This window comes from Vicia villosa, unplaced genomic scaffold (assembly GCF_029867415.1).
Source record: "Vicia villosa cultivar HV-30 ecotype Madison, WI unplaced genomic scaffold, Vvil1.0 ctg.000976F_1_1, whole genome shotgun sequence".
NCBI classification, from domain to species: Eukaryota; Viridiplantae; Streptophyta; class Magnoliopsida; order Fabales; family Fabaceae; genus Vicia; species Vicia villosa.
The window spans coordinates 521,658-544,253 of NW_026705440.1; the positions used below are offsets into that span (position 1 = coordinate 521,658).

A 22,596-nucleotide genomic window follows, 5' to 3' on the forward strand; every position below is an offset into this window, starting at 1 on the left:
AAGCTCTTTTAACGCAAAACAGCTGTCACCAGTCTTTCCAGAAAATGAACACGTGTTCACTATTTTTGGACAAGCATGCGTTCAGTTGAGGAGACGCCGCCCTAGGTAACTTTGCAAATCATTTCATTTTGTCACTTTATCTCTCCTAACGTCATTTCTCATTAAATGCATATTGATGTCATGTTTTTCTGTAATCATTTCTTTTAAACAATTTTTTTTATTTTCTTTTATTCAAACATTTAAATAACCCGCTTCATCTTCATTTCATCTTTTTCGCTCTCTCTATTCTTGTGTCTCCCTTTGCATTCTTCGCTCAAACCCTAGCTTTGATCTGTAACCAAGCAAATTATCATGTATTCCTCATCAAGTTCCTCTAGCCCAGCAGAAAGACTCTCTTCCACTCAAATACTTCTAAGAAAGCATGGGTATGCTCCATTGAAGACATGCACTATACCCACTGAAGATTTGGAAGTTCTGTGTGAGTCCGCTGTGGACTTTGAAAACCTAAGAGCAAATGGTTTCCATCCTGATGCAAGGATCTTGGTACAAGGATGGTCAAACTATCTTGATAGATTGGTTGGACCAATTTATCCCGACCTGGTGAAGGACTTCTGGGTTCATGCAATGGTTACTCCAACTGCAATCATCTCCTTCGTGTTAGGGCATGAAGTTGTAGTTACTGAAAAGATGATAAGGAAGTTATACAACCTGGACGATGAAGAAGGTTGCACTGGTCCTCTTCCTGGAAGAGTTAACTGGTTTCAGGTTGAACAACAAATATCACTTGCTACCGACATTGAATCTCATAAAACTGGTACATTGAGAGCATTTTATCAGGTGTGGGCTGAAATTATTCTGGGTTCTCTTCATCACAGAAAGAAGTTATTCTCCTCCTCCGCCTACATCAGTCCTGATCACAAATACACTCTCTTCTGCATTGGAAGAAGATTGGAACTCAACATTTCTCACATTCTGTTTGAGAATCTGAAGACATCTATTGTAGAGTCTAGAGATGAAGAACGTGTGAAGTGTCCGCATATTCCAAGAAATATTGTTCCTTTCACCAGAATGATCTCAGACATTCTGATATAAAGTAATTTGTTGGATTCTATAAGGACCACTGGAGCGTCCCAATTCCTTGGAGTTGTTCAAGGTCATGTCTTCAATGGTGTTGATCTGTTCAGACTTGATCTCATCAAGGAGGTAACTTCTGTTGGTACAAGCTTCCCAGACATTCTGTCAAGAAGAGTTCCTGTTGAAGGCTGTGCTACTATGTTTCATTTAGAACTTCACAAGGCTGTCAAGCATTACTTGGAAGCTTCTGTTAGGACTCAATCTGCTGTTGATCCAGCGTGGATTCGTGGAAGAGTGCTTCCTTCTTTAGCTGATCTTCAGAAGAAGGATCAGAAGAAGCAAGAAGCAAGGCTGAAGAGAAAGGCTGCAGAAGAAGCTGCTAGAGAAGCTAAGAGGCAGAAGGTCACTTATGATCCTCTTAAAGTAGATTCGTTTCGAGCTATAAGAACTGGTAACTTCTCCAGGCAGGTATATCAACCACCTCCTTCTGAACCTCAAATTTCTACCCAACCGCCTCCTTCTGAACCACAAAACAACTTTACCATACCAAATCCTCCTCCACCATCTCTTTCTACACCTGTCTTGAACCCTACACCACTAAATATCCATCCTCCAACACCTTCTGATATCCCATCATCATCATCAATCCTTCCCACTGATATTCCATACTCATCAAACCCTGATATACCATCCTCCTCAATCATCCCCATAGATATCCCATCTTCTTCAACCACTGCACCTCCACCTTCTCTATCCCATCCCCTAACTACCAGAAAATCCAACCCATACAGCCTTCTCTACCCTGACTACAAATTCACCTTCAACCCACCTGAACCTGAACCCCATATCTACTTGGAGCTGTTCAGAAATGAAGTGATCAGTAGGCTGGATCTCTTGAAGAATGCTTTCTTCAATGGGCTTGATGATGTTTCCACAAGAAACCTCTGGAGAAGCTTTCGCCAGGATTTTCAAGTTGGAGCTATGGCTGTTCAGAAGAGACTAGTGGCTGCTGCTCCTGGCTATGCTGGTTATCTTCTGGAGGTTGATAATGGTGTCTACTATCACCCCATTAGAAACAGGAGAGCTCTTGAGGAGAAGCCGTTTGTTGATGAGCTGTTGGACAATCCCTGCAGAGAGATTGTGGTCTGGAGACCTAAGTATCCAGTTCTGACTGGAGACTTCAAATCTTTGTTCGACTTTCTGAGGGAAAATCCTTATGAGAAAGACCCCAGCTTGGTCATTCCAGAAGTTGTTGACCCACCAGAAGTTGAAGGTCCTCCTGCTCCAAGGAATCTGGCTGCCATTCTTCAGGCTCTTGAGAATGGAGATTCTGAGGTGCCTGCTGCAAAATATGGAGATGCTTCTATGGAAGAAGCAGATGCTGAAGATCATCCTGCTAAAACTATTCCTGTTGAGGAAAATCAAGGTGATGATCTGACTATAGCAGCTGCGGTTCAGAATCCTATCCCTCTGGACAGAAGTTCTGAAGCTTCTTCTGATGAACCTTCTCGTCTCGCGAAGACTCTGGAAGTTATTCTGAAGAACCAGGCTGAGCTATCTTCTCGCATGGATGAGCAACGCACGATCAATGCCGAGTTCCGCACATTCATGAAGAGGCAGACTGAGAGCAACAATGGGATTCATGACATGCTGGCCAAGATCATGTCCAAGCTAGGGTCATCTTAGTCTTTGAGTCTTAGATTGTTTTATTTGTTTGCTGCATCTGTTTTCTATGCATCCTCCATTTACTTTTGTACTTCTGACAATTTCTCCTTGCTATCAATAAAATTATCTTTTCTTCTCTCATTTTGTTTGTCTTGTTTTTCATCTGAATCTTTTATGTTTTTGATGTTATGACAAAAAGGGGGAGAAAAATGTGATAAATGATCTGATTTATTTTATCTGTTGCTGGGAGAAAGTCTCCACATTTCTAACAGAACCAGCAAGTTCTATGTCCTTGAGTGTTTTGCAGGAATTGAAGATCCTCTTTAAAGCTCAACATGAGAAGCAAAGACATGGGAAAAGCAATTCTGTATAGAAACAAGCTCATGGTAGTTGAAGCAAGCTGAGTGCTGTAAAGCTTCAAGATCAGAAGCAAGAAGGAAGAATGTTCTGATATTCTGATGATAGAATATGCTCTAACACATTCTTATTCCTTATATGTTCTGATGCATGTTTTTAGTTCTAAAATATGCTCTGAAACATTATTGCTTTTTGCTCTGATACATATTATATGTTCTGATACATATTTTATGTTCTGACTCATTCATGCTCTGACTGTTGTCGTTTAGCTAGTTCTGTAACATTTCAGGATGTAGAGTTGCTCTGATGATACTCTGGTACATTCAACAATATTCTGAAACAATCTAGCATGCAATGATTCAAGAAGAAATTCAAGTTTTGAAGTTGTCCAATGGAAGCAAGAATCAGAAGCTATGAATATTCTGAAGATCGAAGAAATTCAAGTTCTGAAGCTGTCCTATGGAAGCAAGAATCAGAAGCCTTGAATGTTCTGAAGATCTAAGCATATGTGATCGTCTCAACTGAAATGGAAAATACTCAGGGAAGTCCTTTATTTATAAATTTCTTCCAGTATTTATTTCAGGGGGAGATTATTTATCTCACGGGGAGATTGTTAATCTCAGGGGGAGACATATTCACACACTATGTTTATATGCTTACGCTATAGCTGTGTAATTGTTTTTAGCCGTCTGATATTCTGATCGCAAATTCATATCATTTATGTATGTTTTTGTCATCATAAAAAAGGGGGAGATTGTTAGAACAAGATTTGTTCTGATCAATATTCTTAGTTTTGATGATAACAATGTATATGAATTTTGTATGAGATAATGTGATACTCTAATACTATGCAATTTCCATTTCAGGAATTATATAAAGAGTATGCACAAAATCAGCGCAAGAAGCACTGACTCAGAAGGTTCAGCATGCAACATCAGAACATGGTCTGGCAAGACATCAAAAGATGGTCAAGCAGAATCAGAACATGGGTCTATGGAAGCATCAGAAAAACTTGAGATCAGAAGCAGAAGCACTGAAGTTCTCATGGTATCACGCTCAGAAGCACTTCAAGGTCATAAGACAAGAAGATGCTCTGCACCAAGCTGTTTGACTCTGATGATATTCAAACGTTGTTCACACAAACATTAGATCAAAAGCAAGTACTAGACTGGCAGGCTACGCTGACTGACAAAAGGAACGTTAGAAGCTATTAAAGGCAACGTCAGTAGACACAGCGAAAACAAGGCTCGAGGTAGTTGACAAAAGAGTGAAACATTAAATGCAATACTGTACGGATTATGCAAAGCATTAAATGCTCCCAACGGTCATCTTCTCAAGCGCCTATAAATATGATGTTCTGATGAGAAGCTATGTTACGAATTCTGAATACAACACTTGCGCATTATACAGAAACGCTGTCAAATTCAAAAGCTCTCAAACTTCATCAAACTCACTACATTGGTGTTCTAATATCTTAGTGAGATTTAAGCTTAAACTTAAGAGAAATCACAGTTGTGATAATAGCTTTATAAGAAGCATTGTAACTCTTAGAATTTGTTTACATTAAGTTGTAAGAACTAGAGTGATCAGGTTGTTGATCAGTATACTCTAGAAAGTCTTAGAGGGTATCTAAGCAGATTGTTCCTAGAGTGATCAGGTTGTGATCAGTATACTCTAGAAGACTTAGAAGTTGTCTAAGTGGAAAACCATTGTAATCTCGTGTGATTAGTGGATTAAATCCTCAGGTGAGGTAAATCACTCCAAGGGGGTGGACTGGAGTAGTTTAGTTAACAACGAACCAGGATAAAAATCATTGTGCAAATTGTTTTTATCTTACAAGTTTTAAAGCTACACTTATTCAAATCCCCCCTTTCTAAGTGTTTTTCTATCCTTCACTTTCTTCCACAACTATTTCTTTTGATTTTTCACTCTCCTCTACTTTGTTTTCAACCACTCCCACCTTTATCGTTGTGATTGAATTGCAATTTTCTTTTGGATTGGTTTGAGTGGTGGCGATGAATGTACCTCTTTGTTGATCACTTAGTTGCTTTGCAATTTGCCCAACTTGTGTTTCAAGATTTCTAATCGAAGCATCGGTGTTTTTCTGGTTTGCCATTGACAATTGCATGAATTGATTCAAGGTATCCTCTATCTTTGAAAGCTTATCCGGCTGCGTGTAACTTTGGTACTGATTCGGTCTATTTTGGCCATAGTTTGCGTTGTTGTTGTATGAATAACCTTAATTATATGGAACCTGCCTCTGCTGCTGATTTCCCATATAATTCACCTCTTCATTGATCGGAGGAAAAAAACCGGTTGGATGGTCACTTGTACAGAGTTCACAGAAAGCTACTTGTTGTGGTTTAGGTGTTTCGTGCATTTGTTTCAACTGTTGTGGAAGTTTGGAAAGTTGCTTTGTTAACTCTTCCACGGTTTGAGTGAGAAGCTTGTTTTGTGCTAATATCGCATCATTCGTATCCAACTCAAGAATACAAATTTTTTTTTGCGTTGTACCTTTATTGTACTGGACCTGATGATCATTGAGAGCCATACGGTTGATGATAGAAACAACTTCTTCTGCACTTTTGGACAGTAATGAACCACCTGAAGTTGCATCAAGTAAAAGTTTTGGCTGCGGCAGCAATTTATTACGGAAAATATGGATCTGTGTGAGATTATCGAAACCATGGTTTGGACACTTGCGTAACATAGACTTGTAACATTCCCAGGCTTCACAAAGGGTTTCCGTTGTATGTTGGGTAAATGTTGCAATGGCTATTTTTGCATCCATGAATCGATTATGTGGAAAGAATCTGTTCAGAAAATTTTCTTCTATGACATTCCAATTGGTCATGGTTTCAGTCGGTTGATTGTGATACCAATCTTTTGCTTTTCCAATCAAAGAGTGCGGAAATAACCTCATGAAGACAACTTCTTTTTCAGCTTCTGGTGCACCTAACGTACCAGCAATCTCATAGAATTTTGTGAGATGATTGTATGGATCCTCATGATCCAAACCTGAAAAAGGATTAGCATAAATAATTTGTAACAGTCCCGTTTCCATTTCAGCTTGCCGATTTCTCAGATTGTTGGTGAGACGAGCCAATCATCTTGGGCTGCTCGCGCATGGACCATTAACAACTTCAGCCATTGTTTCTGTTGTTGAGGAAGTTGATGTAGATGCTCCTTTCTTTTTATGTTTGGATTTTTGTCTCTTCGTTTTTCTTTTGTTCTTTCGATCTCGGGATCAAAAAGAAGTTGCTCCTTCAAACTTTTGCCTCGAAGCATAAACAGAAAATTCTCCACCTATCCAAACACTTGAGCAAACGTTGCGAAAAACAGAAAAATATATACAATATATAAACAAATTCACAAAGCTTAAAAGTATAGAAATGATTGCGATATTTAAATAACTTAAACGCCAATCCCCGGCAACGGCGCCAATTTGATGTTGAGTAAAATCAAATGTAAGTATTATGTATTGTCGTATCCACAGGGATTGGAGCGATATCAAAACCGTTCAACATTTTCTATAGTTCTAAGCATAAAATGTCAAGATTGTTTGGTTGAAATACAAAAAGTAAAAATGCGTAAATAACGGAAGATAAGTTTAAGAGGAATAGACTTGTTGGGAATTGGTTTTCATTCACCGATTCAATTTGCAAATCTCGGATCAGTTATACACAACTTATGCTTGTTTCATTATCATCACGTATTGCTCACAACAAAGTTCATGTCTAAACATATGTAGAGATTTCTTACCTTATGGTTTAATCGACGATTTCTCAGCCTATTAAACGATACAGTAGCATTAAGATTCAATACTTAAAGTGAATATTAAACCTAAATCTATGTCTAGCATTTAGAGTTTAATAGTTGTTATCTTGAATCGAGATTAGAATCGTATTTGTCAATATCAATTCAATCCATGAAGTAAACGGAAAACGAAAATAACAACGATAATGATTCAAACATAAATTATATATAACAGCATGATTAAAGAAAATACATATTGTTTTGGGGAACTACAACCAATCCCAACAAGAGAGGGATTTAGCTACTCATGGTAGCTTGATGAACAATGAAAAAATGGAGTTGAATCGACATCAACGATGATTTCCCGACTCTTGATGTGTATCCAGCTCCTTCTACCTAAAAACCTCTTCTATTTCTATTCTACTGCTATTACAGAGTGTATTCCAAAATAATAAAAACTGAATCTCCTTTCTGAATTGTGCTCTGCTCCTTTTATAGCAGTTCTGACCGTCATACTTCGCTATGCGAACAGAAGTTCGCTACAGCAAACGTTTGCTTCAGGGTTAAGTCTTTGAGTTTGAACCGCCTTCAGCAGACCGCCAAAGTCCGCTACAGCGAATCTCCTGCGCTGTTGCTCGCTGCTAGAGAAATTGGATGATTTACTTCTAACTTGGTTCGCTACAGCGAAAAATGGTTCGCTGCAGCGAATCGGGCTTTCGCTACACATTCGCTGCAACGAAGTGTCTGTTTTCTGGAATTTGCCTTTCTTCACTAGAGTTCGCTACAGCGAAATATAGTTCGCTGCAGCGAATGCTCTGTTTCCTGGTTTTTGCTTTAAGGCCAAATCCTGCATAAAAACAAATCAAACCAAGTAAACTTGCAAAATAATACTTTTATTCAATAATTGGGGGTTTTTATGTGAAAAATGTGTCAAATAAGTAAGATAAGTGCTATATGACAATATGATAATTTACTATGATTTAAACACTTATCAATAACCCCAAGGACAATAATTATAGGGTTAAATATGTTTTTAGTCCTTATAAATATGTGACCCTGCAATTTTAGACCCTCTAAAATTTTTCTTCAATATATAGTCCTCGCAAATTTTTTCGTCCTTAACATTGGTCTCTCCCGTTAGTTTCCACTAACCGAGGCTGACGTGGCACGCCACGTGTAACACCCCATTTCTACCCCGGCGTATAATTTTAAAATCAGAGTCACAACACAAATAGAATGCCACATTTTTTTCAACTTAAAATGTCAACATACAATCACATGTAATACATATACATAACATATTAAAACTTGGATGAACAAATAACAACAACTTCATGTCTTCAAAATAAAACAACTTTTAAACTACCACACAGCGGATTCATAAGCTTCAACTCAAAAGCGTAACATCTTTGTCAAACATAAACGACTTCAAAGCAACAAAGTATTTAACAAAATTCAACTTAAAATTCAGCAACGAAAATAAAATCAACAATAAAGAAACACACGTTCATCCCCCCGAGTGTTACCTATTAGAGCGACCAACACCTGACTCGAACTACTGAAGGTAAACAATATTCACTCTGGATTACCTGCACATTACCAACATAGGGATAACATTAAAACAGAAGGGTGAGATATCGAACCATATAATAGAACGTATGATAAATAATATATTAGAATTAGATTATTTAAAATCACCATTTCAACAACTTTCAAACGACATCCATCATCACAATTCAACAACACAAACATCCATATATTGTAATAATAACAATTCAAATATGCGACACGATATGTGACTCGTTACAATGCACATGTACCAATGGAGCACAACTCCCAACTTAGAATCTGTCAATTAATAGAGGCGTTAATAAGGCATAAGCCTTCAACTTAATATTTTCCAATCCATACCAACTTACCGAGCATTAGCTCCCAACTTGATATGCTATGTATGCGACAACCATATGAATGCTATAATAACAACAACAAAGTTAAACAGCAACGTAACAACAAAATCAACATTGTCCATAAGCCTACAACTTGAATTTTCCAATTAATAGAGGCATTCACAACTACATTCATCACTACATGCAATTTCATATCAACAATAATTACCTCACAACAACTTGTACAATTCTCGGTTTCAACCAAAATATCGCAACACTCTGTACAATTTAATCGGACAACTCGACTTTATTCCGCTAACTAATTCTTCTGCTAAAATTACTACTGATATTTTCTGCTACATACTGCTATTAGAATTTACAGAACAATACTGCTACTATTGTTCTGCTAGTCCACTTCCTACTGACTCTAAAAAACAAGGCGAGTTAATGCCAATGAATGGTTGTGTTTCAGGTTGCAAAGTGGAAGAAATAAAGCTACGAAATTGTTGTACTTAGGTTTTCTTGTCAATGCCATAAGTGAAGTTTTTATTTATCATCTATCAATGGGTATTACTTCTGACTTGTATAGTTTTTTAAGAAAAGTTCAGAACTTATGTCTTGCCAAACTTGCTTGCAAGGGGTTTGAAAAAAATCCAGAACCAATTTTTTTTGTTTTTTTTCTGGGTTAGTTTATAAGAGGTTTAAAACCCCCACAAATTTAAAGTTTTAAGATTTTTGTCAAATTGTCTTCTACGTGGCATGCCACGTCAGCATCCGTTAGTGGAAACTAATAGGAGAGATTAATATTAGAGACGAAAAAATTTGTGAGGACCATTTATTAAAAAAAAATTTAGAGGACTAAAAACGTATTTAACTTATAATTATTACAATTGCTAATCCTTATAATAAGAACAACTTGTTTTTAAAATGCTTAAAAACCATAAGTATTCTATCATTTAATTTAATTTTTTATTTAAAAAATATTAGTATAAACTAAATGCGAAGAAGATGCATATTACACATTAAAATAGTGACATGATATAACAAATCTCTTTGTAACCTTTTATTAAGCTGATTTTTTAGAAACAATTTAATTGAATTATTTTATACTAAACAATTTAAATTTTCAAATAATTTTTTTTATAAAAAGAATAAAAAGATTTTTACAATAAAAGTTACAACTAATTTAAGAAGTTTTTTTTTAAATAATTGAATTAATTTCATCAATAATTTTTAAATGTATTAATTTTAAATTGACTATATTTTTGGTCTCTACAAAGTTATCAAAATTTATTTTTTGTTTCCATAAAAAATATCACACTTTTTTATTTACAAATATTTTATAAGGAATTTTAATCACTACCATTATATAAAAAATATTTTATTAAAATTTATATATACTTTTGATTGATTTATTGGAGAGTTGTTCAAAACATTGTAAGAAGGCCCTCCACAAAAAGAAAAAAGTTGAAAATTTTGATTTTTAAACATTTTATTTTATTTTCTTACTTTTACTTCGAATGTTTTGTTTTTTTTTTAATATTTTAAAATTTTTATATTTAATATTTTAAACATATTTTAAAAAAAACATTCAAAATATATACTAACTTAATGTTAAAACTAAATTTTTTTATATGATAAGTTTGTATAAACTATAAAGTTTGATTATTTTTATTAAAAAAAATCAATAATCTTATAAAATTTAAAATAGTTGATAATTTTTGTTATGATTTTTCTAAAAAAAAAATAGTAGATTTTCTCAATATACTCTCTTTGGTAATAAAGATTTATATTTTGAGAGGTTGGTGAATTGAAAAGGCTAACAAATCATAACTAAAACTTTTGACATATTACACTATTATTTTAAATTCTTGAATTCTTAAAATAATATTTAATACTATATTAAAAAATAATAAATATTTTATTCGGTGAATAATATTTGAGAAAAATATATGCTAAAATATTACAAAACATTAATTTTTAAATCACATGACTCATAGAAAAAATCTAATATATTTAATTAATTTCATTTTCATAATAGTCAAGATTTCATATTTCACCAATATATATTAATATAATAATTTAAATCAACAAAAAAATCCGATAAAACATACAGAAACAATAATAATTAGTAATAAATATTAATTGATTATTTTATCCTTTTTTATCTCAAAAATCAAACGGGGAATAGGCATCGACTCATATAAACAGAAATAACCCTCATCACCCCAATCAATTCCATTCTTCTTATCATTTATATTTATTATATTTATTATTATTAATTATAAAAATAAATATGCATATATTTGTTTTATTATAAATATGCATATATTTTTGACTGATTTAATTATTTCTAATATACATTATAAAAAAGAAGATACAGAGGGAAGAGTTATTTTCACAGTTTCTGAATTATAATTCAGAAAAACAGAAATTCATAGTTTTTTCTAAAAAGAAAATAAAAGAGAGGTTTCTTTTTTAATTATTAATATCTTTTCCACTTTTTCTTCTTCTTCCGAAGCGTTAAGCAATAACGTATATTGTAACACAACTATCTTAATTTTCTTCACAACCCATAAACAAAGTTAATACTTTTATTTATTTTTTTTGCAGAAATATTTTCAGAATTTCAAAACGTATCTCAATCATGGGCGATCAAAACCTAAACCTACCGGTCACTATATCATTGAGTTCAACCCAAAATGGATCAGAAACCACCAACAATGCTAACAACACCGTCGTAAGGGAAGTTATTGAGATTGATGCCGGTTCAGACACCGGAGAAAAATCCGAACCTAAAAGTATAGGTTCGGACACTCGGGTGAAAAGGCCGAGAGGTAGGCCTAGGAAGTACCAGGTTGGTGAGAACAAGTCGCCTATGATGTCCGTGTTAGGGTCGGGGTCATCTGAGCTAGCTATTCAGCCTTTTGGAAGTGAAGTGAAACGTGGAAGAGGTCGTCCTCGTGGTTCTGGAAAACTTCAGATTTTGGCTTCTATTGGTATGAGTTTCTTTTTCTTTTCATTGGTTTTTTTATTGTTTTCGTTTTGCATGAGTTTTTGTTTTTGTTAAGAATTGAGAAGGTGCGTTTTTAACGTTTGTGATTCCTAGGAATTATTGTGTCGTATCGTTTTTCAAATTGTACTATGGTTTTGTTGCAAATCAAATCAAATATTTCCTAATCAAACAATCCAACACATTTTTTTTTATTTGAAATTTTATTCAGTTATTTAAAATTTTATTTGAAATTGGATGATTTTGTTTAATAATTACTACTGGGTAATTTGTGTTTTATATTGATAAAAATTGTGTTTTGTGTTATTGTATCTCCAATTATGGATTGGTTCTGTTTGGAATTATTTTTGAGGCAACAATGTGCAGGTGATTGTTGAATATTTGTTATTATTTCATAATAATATAATTATGAAATAATATCAGTTAAAAGATTAATAAAATTAGAATTCAACTTTTCATATATTAAAAGTAAGATTGGATTCAAGATTTAGGAGTTTTCCAAACAGTCTTTTGTTAAAGAAATCTTTTATTTTTATTATTTATTTTTTTATATTAAATAGATGCAAAATATATACTGTTTTTTATTACTTAATGTTAATTTGTCATTTAATTTCGGTTTCTTTGGGCGGTGAGTTTTAGGAATTTTTTTGTTGAATATAAAAAAAAAAATCTTAAATATAAAAATAATAATTTACTATATAAAGATTTTTATATTATAAAAGTAAATATATTGGGTCAATAAATTATTTCTTTTTGACCATATTTAAGTCAGGTCGGTGAATGTTAGCTTTTTTATTGAACTTTCATATTTTTAATCCGTGGAATTTTAAATTTAGATATAAAAATTGTTTTTTCTTTTCTTTATTGTAATAAAAATATATTTTATAAGTAACAGTCCAAAAATTTATTTTTTCTATAAATTCAAAATTTAGAATCATAATTATATAATAAATTAAATTAATATCAGGATATAAATATTAAATAAAGAGATAATATTATAAAATCAAAAGATTCTTGGGATAATAAGTTTCTCAGGCGTTATCAGGTTTATAATATTTTTAATTACATTATAGATATAAAATTCATTTTAAGCTTTTTATTTAGAAATTTTAAATACAAAAAATCGATATGATGAATAGAAGATAAAAATAAATTAAAATAGAAATATATTATTGTAATTCAATGCAATGACTATTATATTTATCTATAGAAGTGGCATATATGCTTAGTAAATTATTTCACAATTTTAAATGATTATTTTTTAAAATGTTTTTTCTCATGTTTGAAAATGAAATTTATATTTGTTATAGGTGGATGTGTTGCTGAAACTGCTGGAGGAAGTATGACACCTCATGTGCTGACTGTGAACCCTGGAGAGGTAATAATATGAGACATGTACAAAAAAAACTGTTTAGATTTCATATTTAAAATAAATATATTATCGTAAACTGAAAAATTTTGGTTTTGGTAATTTTCAGGATGTGGTTGGAAAAATATTTACATTTTTTCATAAATGTCCTAGAGGAGCTGTTTGCATACTTTCTGCTGCAGGTTGTGTGTCAACTGTCATCCTTCGTCAAACTGGAGGGGGCTCTTTAAGATATGAGGTACATTAATAGATACAATTAGGGTTTTAAAAAACGGTCTGTTACTGCAAAAACGGCCGCGATAATCATGCTGATATCTAAACTATGAATGTTTTGGATGGTAAAATACAGGGTCACTTTCAGATTTTATCTTTAACTGGATCATGCACCTTCACTAGTGGTGGTGCTGGTGGTGCAGAGAGGAAAATTGGCACGTTGAGTGTTTCATTGGCTAAATCTGATGGAACAGTTTTTGGAGGTGGTGTTGAGAGCTCATTGATAGCTGCTACTCCAATTCAAGTAAGAATTTTTCTCAACATCCATATGTAGATTTTGAGATGACTAATAATTTAAGAAAATCTTATAAGTCCGAGAGTGTCGTGTATCAGACACCAGACACTCAACACTTAGGCACCACTTTAAATTTAAAGTGTCGGTACTACATAAATATTCACTTGCATTTAGTGTTGTCTAAACACATGATCATTGTCACACACTAATTTCATGTCTATTTTTCCTTTAGCTTATTTTGGCGACATTCAAGCAAAACATAAGCAACCAAATCAAGAGAAAGTACTCATCTCCAACTTCAACAACTGTTCCAAACATGGTGACTAATCAAGATTCATCCAGTGATAATAACTTGAAAGTTCCGAGGTTAACCCTAGAAGGAGAACCAAGCTGCCTGAGAGCAACAGCAACAAAGAAAACTAATGATGTAACAGTAGCAGTAGCGGATGATAAAGTGAAAGGTGAAACAACAACTAATGGTCAATCTGATTCTGTTGGTGATGGAGTTATTGACCTTGACAGCCAGACAATGGAGCCTGTTAATGCTAACAGTGTACCTTAATTGTCAAGCTAGCAGAGTTTTTCTGTCTTTTTTGTTAATTGCATATGTTAGCAAGTAAGAATTGTCTAGTGTTTGAATTTGTTATTGAAAATGGAAGTTGTTGGTGTAATTTTCTTAGGTGGCAGGGAGGGTACTTAGTAGAGATTGCAGTTGTTTAAAAGGAATATTTGCAGACTCATTAATTGGATTTCTTTTTGTTTCTAATTTGGGAAAGTTATGATGCTTTTGTGGATTTATTTATGTTTTTTTATTATACATTCTTCGAATTTTTTTCCCACTACATACCCAAATGTTTGTCCATACCATGCTGTTTGACATAATATTCCTCAGGCATCAAAGATCAACATCCATGGAGATAACCAGAAGTCATGCTTCACCAAAATGCATAGAAGGAGAGAATGTACATGTTGGACGTAAAAATGTGTTGTAGTAGTTGTGCCAACAAAAACCACAACCACAAGGTGACAAGTAAATTTTCATATACCTTAGGATTAGGGGCCTTGGTCTTGGGTATTGGAATCTCTTAGTTTCTTAGTGCAGTTACAGTTGTAGTTTCTCATCAGTCATTCATCAGTTTAGAGGTATGGAGAGGGTCAATAGGACAGGGCAATGGAAAATAGTAGGGGGAGGCGGAGGCAAGAAGCTACAGTGGGACATAGCCAAAGAAGGAAGAAGGAGAGTTAACGGAAAAGATGTTATTTCATCCTTTTTCGTTATGGAATTTGGAGTAAGATGGAGAGCAAGAGACTTATTGATGGAGTTCAAGGAGTTGGGAGATATAGAGGAGGTGGTCATTCCACCAAAGAAGGATAAGTTCGGAAGACGCTACGGTTTTGTCCGGTTCTTAAATGTCAAGGATGAGGAGTTATTGGCTACTAAGCTGAATAATGTTGTTCTAGAAGGGAGGAAGATTTTTGCGAATTTACCTCGGTTCAGCAGAGGTAAGGAAGTTAAAGTTAAGGCAATCAAGAAGAACCAAGTAGTGGTTAAAAAAGATTCTAAAACTAATAGCAGTAACTGGTATGGAGGAAGGGTTATGGGTAGAACCTATGCTGATGTAACTCAAAGGAGAAGTGGAGATATTAATGCTGAAAAACAGGTTTTAAGGACTGTAATCTATCAACCAAATCAGGAAAATCATATCCAGTATAGTAAAGCATACACAGGGAGAATTAAAGAACCGGAAAAAATGGTTGACTTCAAAAGGTTATTCCACGAGGAAGGTATTTTCAACATAAGGGTTACTAGTTTGGGACCTAACATATGCTTATTGGAGGATTTGGTAGGAGGAGATGTTGAAACATTCACAGAGGAGAGGAAGTCATGGTGGAGTCAGTGGTTTTGGTCGATATCACCTTGGAAACCTAGGGACATAGATACAGGGAGATTCGCCTGGTTAAAAGTCATGGGTGTACCATGTCATGCTTGGGGTGAAAAATGCTTCTCTCTTTTGGTGGGGGATAGAGGTAAGCTGGTAAAAAGTGATGAAGCAACAATGCTGAAACATAGGATGGCGGAAGCAATAGTTTGTATCTTAACAGAATCTAAGGAGAGGATAGAGGAGAAGTTTAATCTTTCCATAGAAGGGCAGATCTTTGTTATTAGTATGTTTGAGATAGCTGAGGGCCAGGAGTTAATCACGAGAAAAAGAGGTGGTATAGACGATTCTGAATCGGAATCCTCATCGGCGCCGAAGTTAATACTATCCGATGAAGAAGGGGGGGACAGTAGGAAATTTTCTGAGGAAGCTGGATAGACGCAGAGGGTTGATGGGACGGATGAGGGTAGTTTAGCCAACGAGGTTAAGTCTTTTGGGAATAGCCTATTGCTTTTTCAGAAAGAAGGAAATAGTCAGAAGGTAGATGAAAAGGTGAGGCTTGACTTATCTGCTCAAGAAAAGGAGGAGAGTATCGAGGCAAAAAGGAAGGGGGCATTTAATGTTAACAGTGACAGCTGTTCATTAAACTTTGTGGGGGAGTCAAAGGAAGATGAGGTATCGGTTGAGGTAAGTGTAGAAGCTGACTCATATTTGTTTAAAAATAAAATATCTGATGGTGGGCCAGAAGGTGAGACGGACCGCGTAACTGGGCCAAGGAGAGATTTGGAGCATTACGAAGGGCCCGTTTCTTTTGATGAAAGTTGTAGGAGACTTAGCCAAAAGAAAAAAGAAAAGGAAACAGTAACAATATCAGCGTTTAAGGATAAAACCAAAAAGAAAAGAGCTGTAGAGAATCTGGGAAGTAAAGTTCCAATTTCCACATCTTATTTCGCCTGCATAGCCCCAAGAAGCGAAAGAGGCGGAGAAGAAGTAAAAATCAAAGGCGCAAGAAAGGAGAAGAAATTGACGGCAGGAAGCAAGTTCACAGGGGCAACTCAATCCGATTCAATAGACATTGGTGAGTCCTTCTCTGGTTCCTCAGTGGCTGAGTCTGATATTATAAGATGTAATAATCGTTTTATCTCTAAATCCGATGTGGGGAGGAAGGTGTGGAAGTCTATTTCGGAATTAGGAGTGGAAAGTTGCAAGGATGTCACAGTTAATGAAAAATTGATTAGCATGTTGGAGTTAAGAGATAAGGAGGGAATGAGGGGTTTGGAGGAGTTGAAAAACAGTTTCCCATGAATTTGCTTTCTTTCAATATAAGAGGGGGTGGTTCTTTTTCTAAAAGAAAAAGAGTCAGTTTTTTGATACAGTCAAATAATATTGATGTTTGCTTCGTGCAAGAGACAAAACTTTCTGATTTCAATGATGTTATAGCTGGTTCTTTCTGGGGTAATAAAGAGGTAGATTGGACGGCAAGCCATTCTAAGGGGGCTTCGGGTGGTATGGTTATTCTATGGAGACAAGGTTGTTTTATGGTAAACTATAGTTTTACTGGCAGAGGTTATGTAGGAATAAATGTTACGTGGAAAGGGTTGGTTTATAATATGGTGAATGTCTATGCTTCTTGTAATAGATTAGAGAGGCAATTATTGTGGGATTCCTTGATCTCGATCAAAGCTAGAAGTCTCAATGAGGAATGGGTTGTGGTGGGAGATTTCAATGAAGTGTTGTGCAAGGAAGAGCGTATTGGGGTGGATAGAATTCGGGATTGGTGAGGCATGAAGGAGTTTAAGAGCTTCGTTGAGGTAATGGAGTTAATTGATATTAATTGTGTGGGAGGGAAGTTTACATGGTACAAAGATAACGGAAAAGCTATGAGTAGGTTAGATAGATTTTTGCTTTCTAAAAAGTTGATTGAGGTGTGGGAGGTGGTAGACCAAAGGATTGAAAAAAGAGATATATCGGATCATACGCCGATACGTCTTAATGTGGGGAAAATTGATTGGGGACCTAAACCTTTTTGCTTCAATAATTCTTGGCTTAAATACGAAGACTTTAAAGCATTTATGGAAAAGGAGTGGTTGCGTTTGGAGATTAGAGGAAGGGGAGATTTTGTGCTTATTGAAAAGCTTAAAAAATTAAAAGATCGTCTTAGGGTGTGGAATAGGGAGGTGTTCGGGTGGATTGACTTGAGAGTGGAGGAAGATACGGCAAAAATAAATACCATTGATAAAGTGTTAGTCTAAAAAATGGGGGGAGATATTGAGGAGGAGGTGGAGGAGAGAAGAAGTGCAACTAAAGACTTGTGGGATCACCTTAATTACAAAGAAAGTATGTTAAGGCTAAAGTCTCGTAATCTTTGGTTGAAGGAGGGCGATAAGAATTCAAAATTCTTTCACAACTCTTTGAAGGAGCGAAATAGGAGGAAAGCTATAACTTGCTTGGAAGCTTCAAAGGGGAGTATAGAAGGAGTAGATAATATCAAGGAGGAAGTTAGAAGACATTTTTCGGAGTTCTATAGTGAGGAGGATGTGGAGAGGCCGGTTCCGGGGGGGCTTTTTTTCAACACAATGGTGGAGGCCGATGTGTCTTGGTTGGAGAGAAGGTTTTCGGAGGAAGAAATTAAAGATGCGGTTTGGTCTTGTGATGGGAGTAAAAGTCCTGGACCGGATGGATTCTCTTTAGAATTCTTTAAAAGTAATTGGGAGGTGTTAAAGAAGGATATTTTCTCTTTTGTAGAAGACTTCTTCGAGAAGGCAAAACTCACAAAGGCTTGCACTTCCTCTTTCGTTACACTTGTGCCCAAAGTCAACAATCCTCAAACTTTGAATGAATTTCGTCCGATTTGCTTGGTGGGTAGTTTATACAAGATTTTGGCGAAGTTGTTGGCTAATAGGCTTAAGATGGTAGTTGGAAAACTTGTTTCTAACAATCAAATGGCGTTCATAGAAGGAAGAAATATTTCGGATGGTATCCTTGTGGTGAATGAGGTTTTGGATTTGGCTAAGAGAGAAAAGAGAAGTTGTGTTGTGTTGAAAGTAGATTTTGAGAAGGCCTATGATAGAGTGAGTTGGAATTTTGTTAGATACATTTTTAAGAGGATGGGGTTTGGTGTCCGATGGATGAGATGGATGGAGTGTTGCCTCTTTACTAACTCTTTATCCGTTCTTGTTAATGGAAGTGCCTCTAAAGACTTTAGAGTGGAGAAAGGGCTTAGACAAGGAGATCCCTTGTCTCCTTTTGTGTTTGTCTTGGTGATGGAGGTCCTAACGGCTTTAATGAAAAGATCAAAGGAGTTAGGGGAGTTTCGTGGCTTTAGATACAAAGAAGACAAGGAGGTGGATTTATTACAATTTGCGGATGATACTATTGTGTTGGCCGAAGGTGATACCGCGAATTTGTGGAGTTTGAAGTCTATATTAAGAGGATTTGAAATGATGTCGGGGCTTCGGATTAATTTTCATAAGAGCAATATTTATGGAATTAATGTGGGAGAATGGTACCTAGAAGCGGCTTCATCCTTTTTATCTTGCAAAGTGGGTACTTTACCTTTCAAGTTTCTCGGAGTTAGAGTGGGAGAAAGCCATAGGAAAATTTCGATGTGGAAGGATCTTTTAGAGAGGCTTAGGAACCGTCTAAATGTTTGGAGAGGTAGATTTCTAAGTATGGCGGGGAGGGTGGAGTTGGTCAACTCGGTTCTTAATGTTATACCTATTTATTCTTTATCCGTCTACAAAGCTCCTCGGAAGGTTTTGCAAGAAATAAAATCTATCCAAAGTAAGTTTCTTTGGGGTGGGATTGATAGTAATAAATCAATTCATTGGGTAAGTTGGGACATGGTTTGTAATTCGAAAAAGGAAGGAGGATTGGGTGTGGAAAATGTAGAGATTATGAATATAGCTTTACTTAGCAAATGGAAGTGGCGAATTCTAGTGGATAAGGAGGCGGTGTGGCAAGATTTGTTAATAGCTAGATACAGTAACCCAAAGCTAAAAGTGTTGATAGGGGATAGTTCGATATTGAATAAAAAAGATTCTCATTGGTGGAGGGATTTAATTAAATCGGACAATTACGAGAGGCTTCTTTTCGACAATTTTACGAGTGCTTTAAAGTGTAAAATTGGAAATGGAAATCACATGCCGTTGTGGTATGCTACTTGGGTTGGGCAAAATTCCTTGATGAAGGATTTTCCCATGCTTTTCTCTTTGTCTGAAAACCATACAATTTCTGTTAACTATGCAGGAAATTTTGTAGATGGTCATTGGCAGTGGCAGTGGGCAAGATGGTTTGGGGAAGGCTCGGATGCTGTAAAAGTAGCAGAAAGCATCCAAAATGCTGGCAGGCTGAATAGAGGGACAGCGGCCAGTTTCACTTACAGCGCAGGGCCTGAGATATCGGGTAATGATCGCGATGGCCGGCAACAATATGAGGAGGTTGCAGCTGCTGTCAACAGCATTTCGGACAGCCTTCAAACTGTCATCAATTCTGTTTTTAGTACTAGTCAAAGGTTATCTGAAAGTTTGAAGTCCTTGTTGGAGGCAATTGGTGGTGTTTCGGTTAACGAGAAGGAAGAGGATAGCTTTATATGGGCATTGACGAACAATGGTGTTTTCTCCGTTAAGTCTTGTTATGATCTTTTCAAGTCTTCGCTCTCCGGTCCTCCGTTGGATAGTAAAAAGGCTTTGGCTTTATCTTTTCTATGGAAGTGCAAAGTTCGTTCAAAGATACTAGTGTTTGGTTGGAGATTTATCCATAACCGTTTAGCAACAAAAGATCAATTGGTGCGTAGGGGAGTTTTGGTGGAAGGCACGGAAGCTTTTTGCTCTATGTGTAAGGAGAAGGAGGAAGATATTATTCACCTTTTCTTCATGTGCGAATCCTTTTGTAGCATTTGGAGAAGGGTGTATATGTGGCTAGATTTATCTAAATACTTGTCAATTGAGGATTTTGAGGATTTTTTCTTCAATTATGATAAGATACCGTTTAATAAAAGAATGATGGTGGCCAACGTTTGGCTAGCAACGGTTTGGACTATTTGGGCAAAGCGTAATGCGGTGATCTTTAGAAAGGAGTCTTTTAGCTTTACCGAATGTTTGACGGAGATTATTCACAACTCTTGGAGGTGGTTTTCTTCTTTTCAAAAGAAGAAGAATGTTTGTAACTTTTATCTTTGGAATATTCGATCTCTCGATTGTAGCGAGAGGTAGGAGCTTTCCTCTTTGTATTGGGGTGGAGCATCCCTTTTGCTCCCTTTAATACATTTTTCTTATTTAAAAAAAAACTAAATATTGTATTAACTTTGACAAGGAAACATGATTCTATTTGTGCTTTCAACGTGAGAGATGTAACCGTAATAATGGGTGCGTAAAGCGCAATTGATTTGGTGTGACTAAGTGTAACTAATCGTTAGTTGGTTTAGTGGTGATTGACCCTAAATTTGGTAGGGAGAATCACAATTCGATCCCCCGCAACTGCGGTCGAAAGAGGGTTGGAACTACTTGATGTCAGAACTGACCCCGAACCAGACTATACCGGTGGTTCTCCGTTCAAATCATTTATCACAACTTATGAGAAACTCATCCTTGACCCTATATTGACTATGTTTAATTATGACTTTTATAAAACATGGTTACCAGGGGCCGGCCCAAGGGCCAAGCTTCTAAAGCTAGGGCTTTAGGCCTCAAAAGTTTGGGTTTAAAAAAGGCCTCAAATTTTTTTTATTTAAATATAAAAATAGATAATAACATTTGAATTACATCCATTATTGTAGTTGAATTGTTAATATATAGGCCTCTTTTCCTATTGGTATTTAGTTCATCTTTTAACAACCACAAAATTAATATTTTGAAATACATTTTAAAGACCTCACTTTAAAATTTGCTTTAGGCCTCTAAACGGATTGGACCGGCCCTGAATTGGTTACCGAGCAATTTGATCAAAACCCATCATTGACCCTATATTGATTATGACGTTTACAAAACATGGTTACCTAGCTATTTGATCGAAACCCGTCACTAACTCTATATTGACTATGCTTAATTATGAATTTTACAAAAACATGGTTATCGATGGAATTGATCGTTAAGTAACCTGCTTTGTGACAAGCAACCCCGAAAATATAGCAGAATGTAATCACAATGGACATAAGTTTTATAGCGCGTAAATAAGAAGAATATTTTACAAAAAATATTTACCAAAAGAATTGAACACGTAAAAGTTTATAACACGTAAAATAAGACTAACGTATGAAGCGATCCTCTAGGATCTAGGGGAATATAATTGCAGTAGACAAAAGTTTATAACACGTAAAACTAGACTAAGGTTTGAGACTATTCTTCTCAAGGTTTGAGCAATCATAAGATTCTCCTAATTCCGTAGACGCGAGAAAGCACAAAATTAAATAAAAATATATAATTTATTATACAAAAATCCATTAGAGAGACAATCAAGAAACATTACATTGTTCATATTATAAGGGGTATAATCATATAAGTGGAACCTATTCTAAGAGAACTAGCCTCTCATTCTTAAGAGATTCATGACTATTACAATTCAAAAGTTAGAAATAAAACTTACAATGGTTGATAAGTGCAAAAAAAAAAAAAAGAAAATACATAAGCACTTATTAACTTATTTTGTAAGAAATCAATGAAAAAAAATCACAATTTATCTCTAAAACACGATAAAATTTCTTCTTAAATTTTTTAAAAGTGTATTTATTAAGTATAGGTAAAAAGTACCATGACAACACCAAAACAAAACAAAAAGCACCTTCTAGGAACCAATGCTCACTTAGTCAACAACAAGGTCTTGCTAAGCGAGCAAAGGTGAAAAAGAATACTTAGAGCCGAGTTACTTTAAGACTAAGAAACAAAGCCCGCTTAGTACAGTACCAGATGTAGTAAGTGATGTATAGAGGTTCAAGACTTAAGGGCTAAGTTATTTCATGGGAAAGAAAAGATTTACTCACAAAGTGAGCTTGGAAGCGCGCTAATCAAGGATAACATGTAACATCCCATTTAAATATTTAGTAAATTATATTACAATTTTTATAATTGAGATTCATTGTGGTTGAGTTAAGT

The 22,596-nt window shown here is 35.3% G+C and overlaps 2 protein-coding genes across 2 annotated transcripts; both read left to right on the forward strand.

The window, feature by feature from the left end:
* Nucleotides 1–11,364: 11,364 nt before the first annotated feature.
* Nucleotides 11,365–14,398, forward strand: LOC131632644 (AT-hook motif nuclear-localized protein 9-like). The gene is made up of 5 exons (XM_058903388.1): nt 11,365–11,737; nt 13,062–13,129; nt 13,230–13,358; nt 13,470–13,637; nt 13,861–14,398. The coding sequence occupies exons 1-5, from the start codon at nt 11,386–11,388 to the stop codon at nt 14,188–14,190; spliced, it is 1,047 nt and encodes a 348-aa protein (XP_058759371.1). The 5' UTR covers nt 11,365–11,385; the 3' UTR covers nt 14,191–14,398.
* Nucleotides 14,399–14,773: 375 nt separating this feature from the next.
* LOC131632637 (uncharacterized) lies at nt 14,774–15,946 on the forward strand. The gene has a single exon (XM_058903382.1). It carries the CDS (start codon nt 14,774–14,776, stop codon nt 15,944–15,946), a length of 1,173 nt encoding a protein of 390 aa, XP_058759365.1.
* The last annotated feature ends 6,650 nt before the right edge of the window (nt 15,947–22,596 follow it).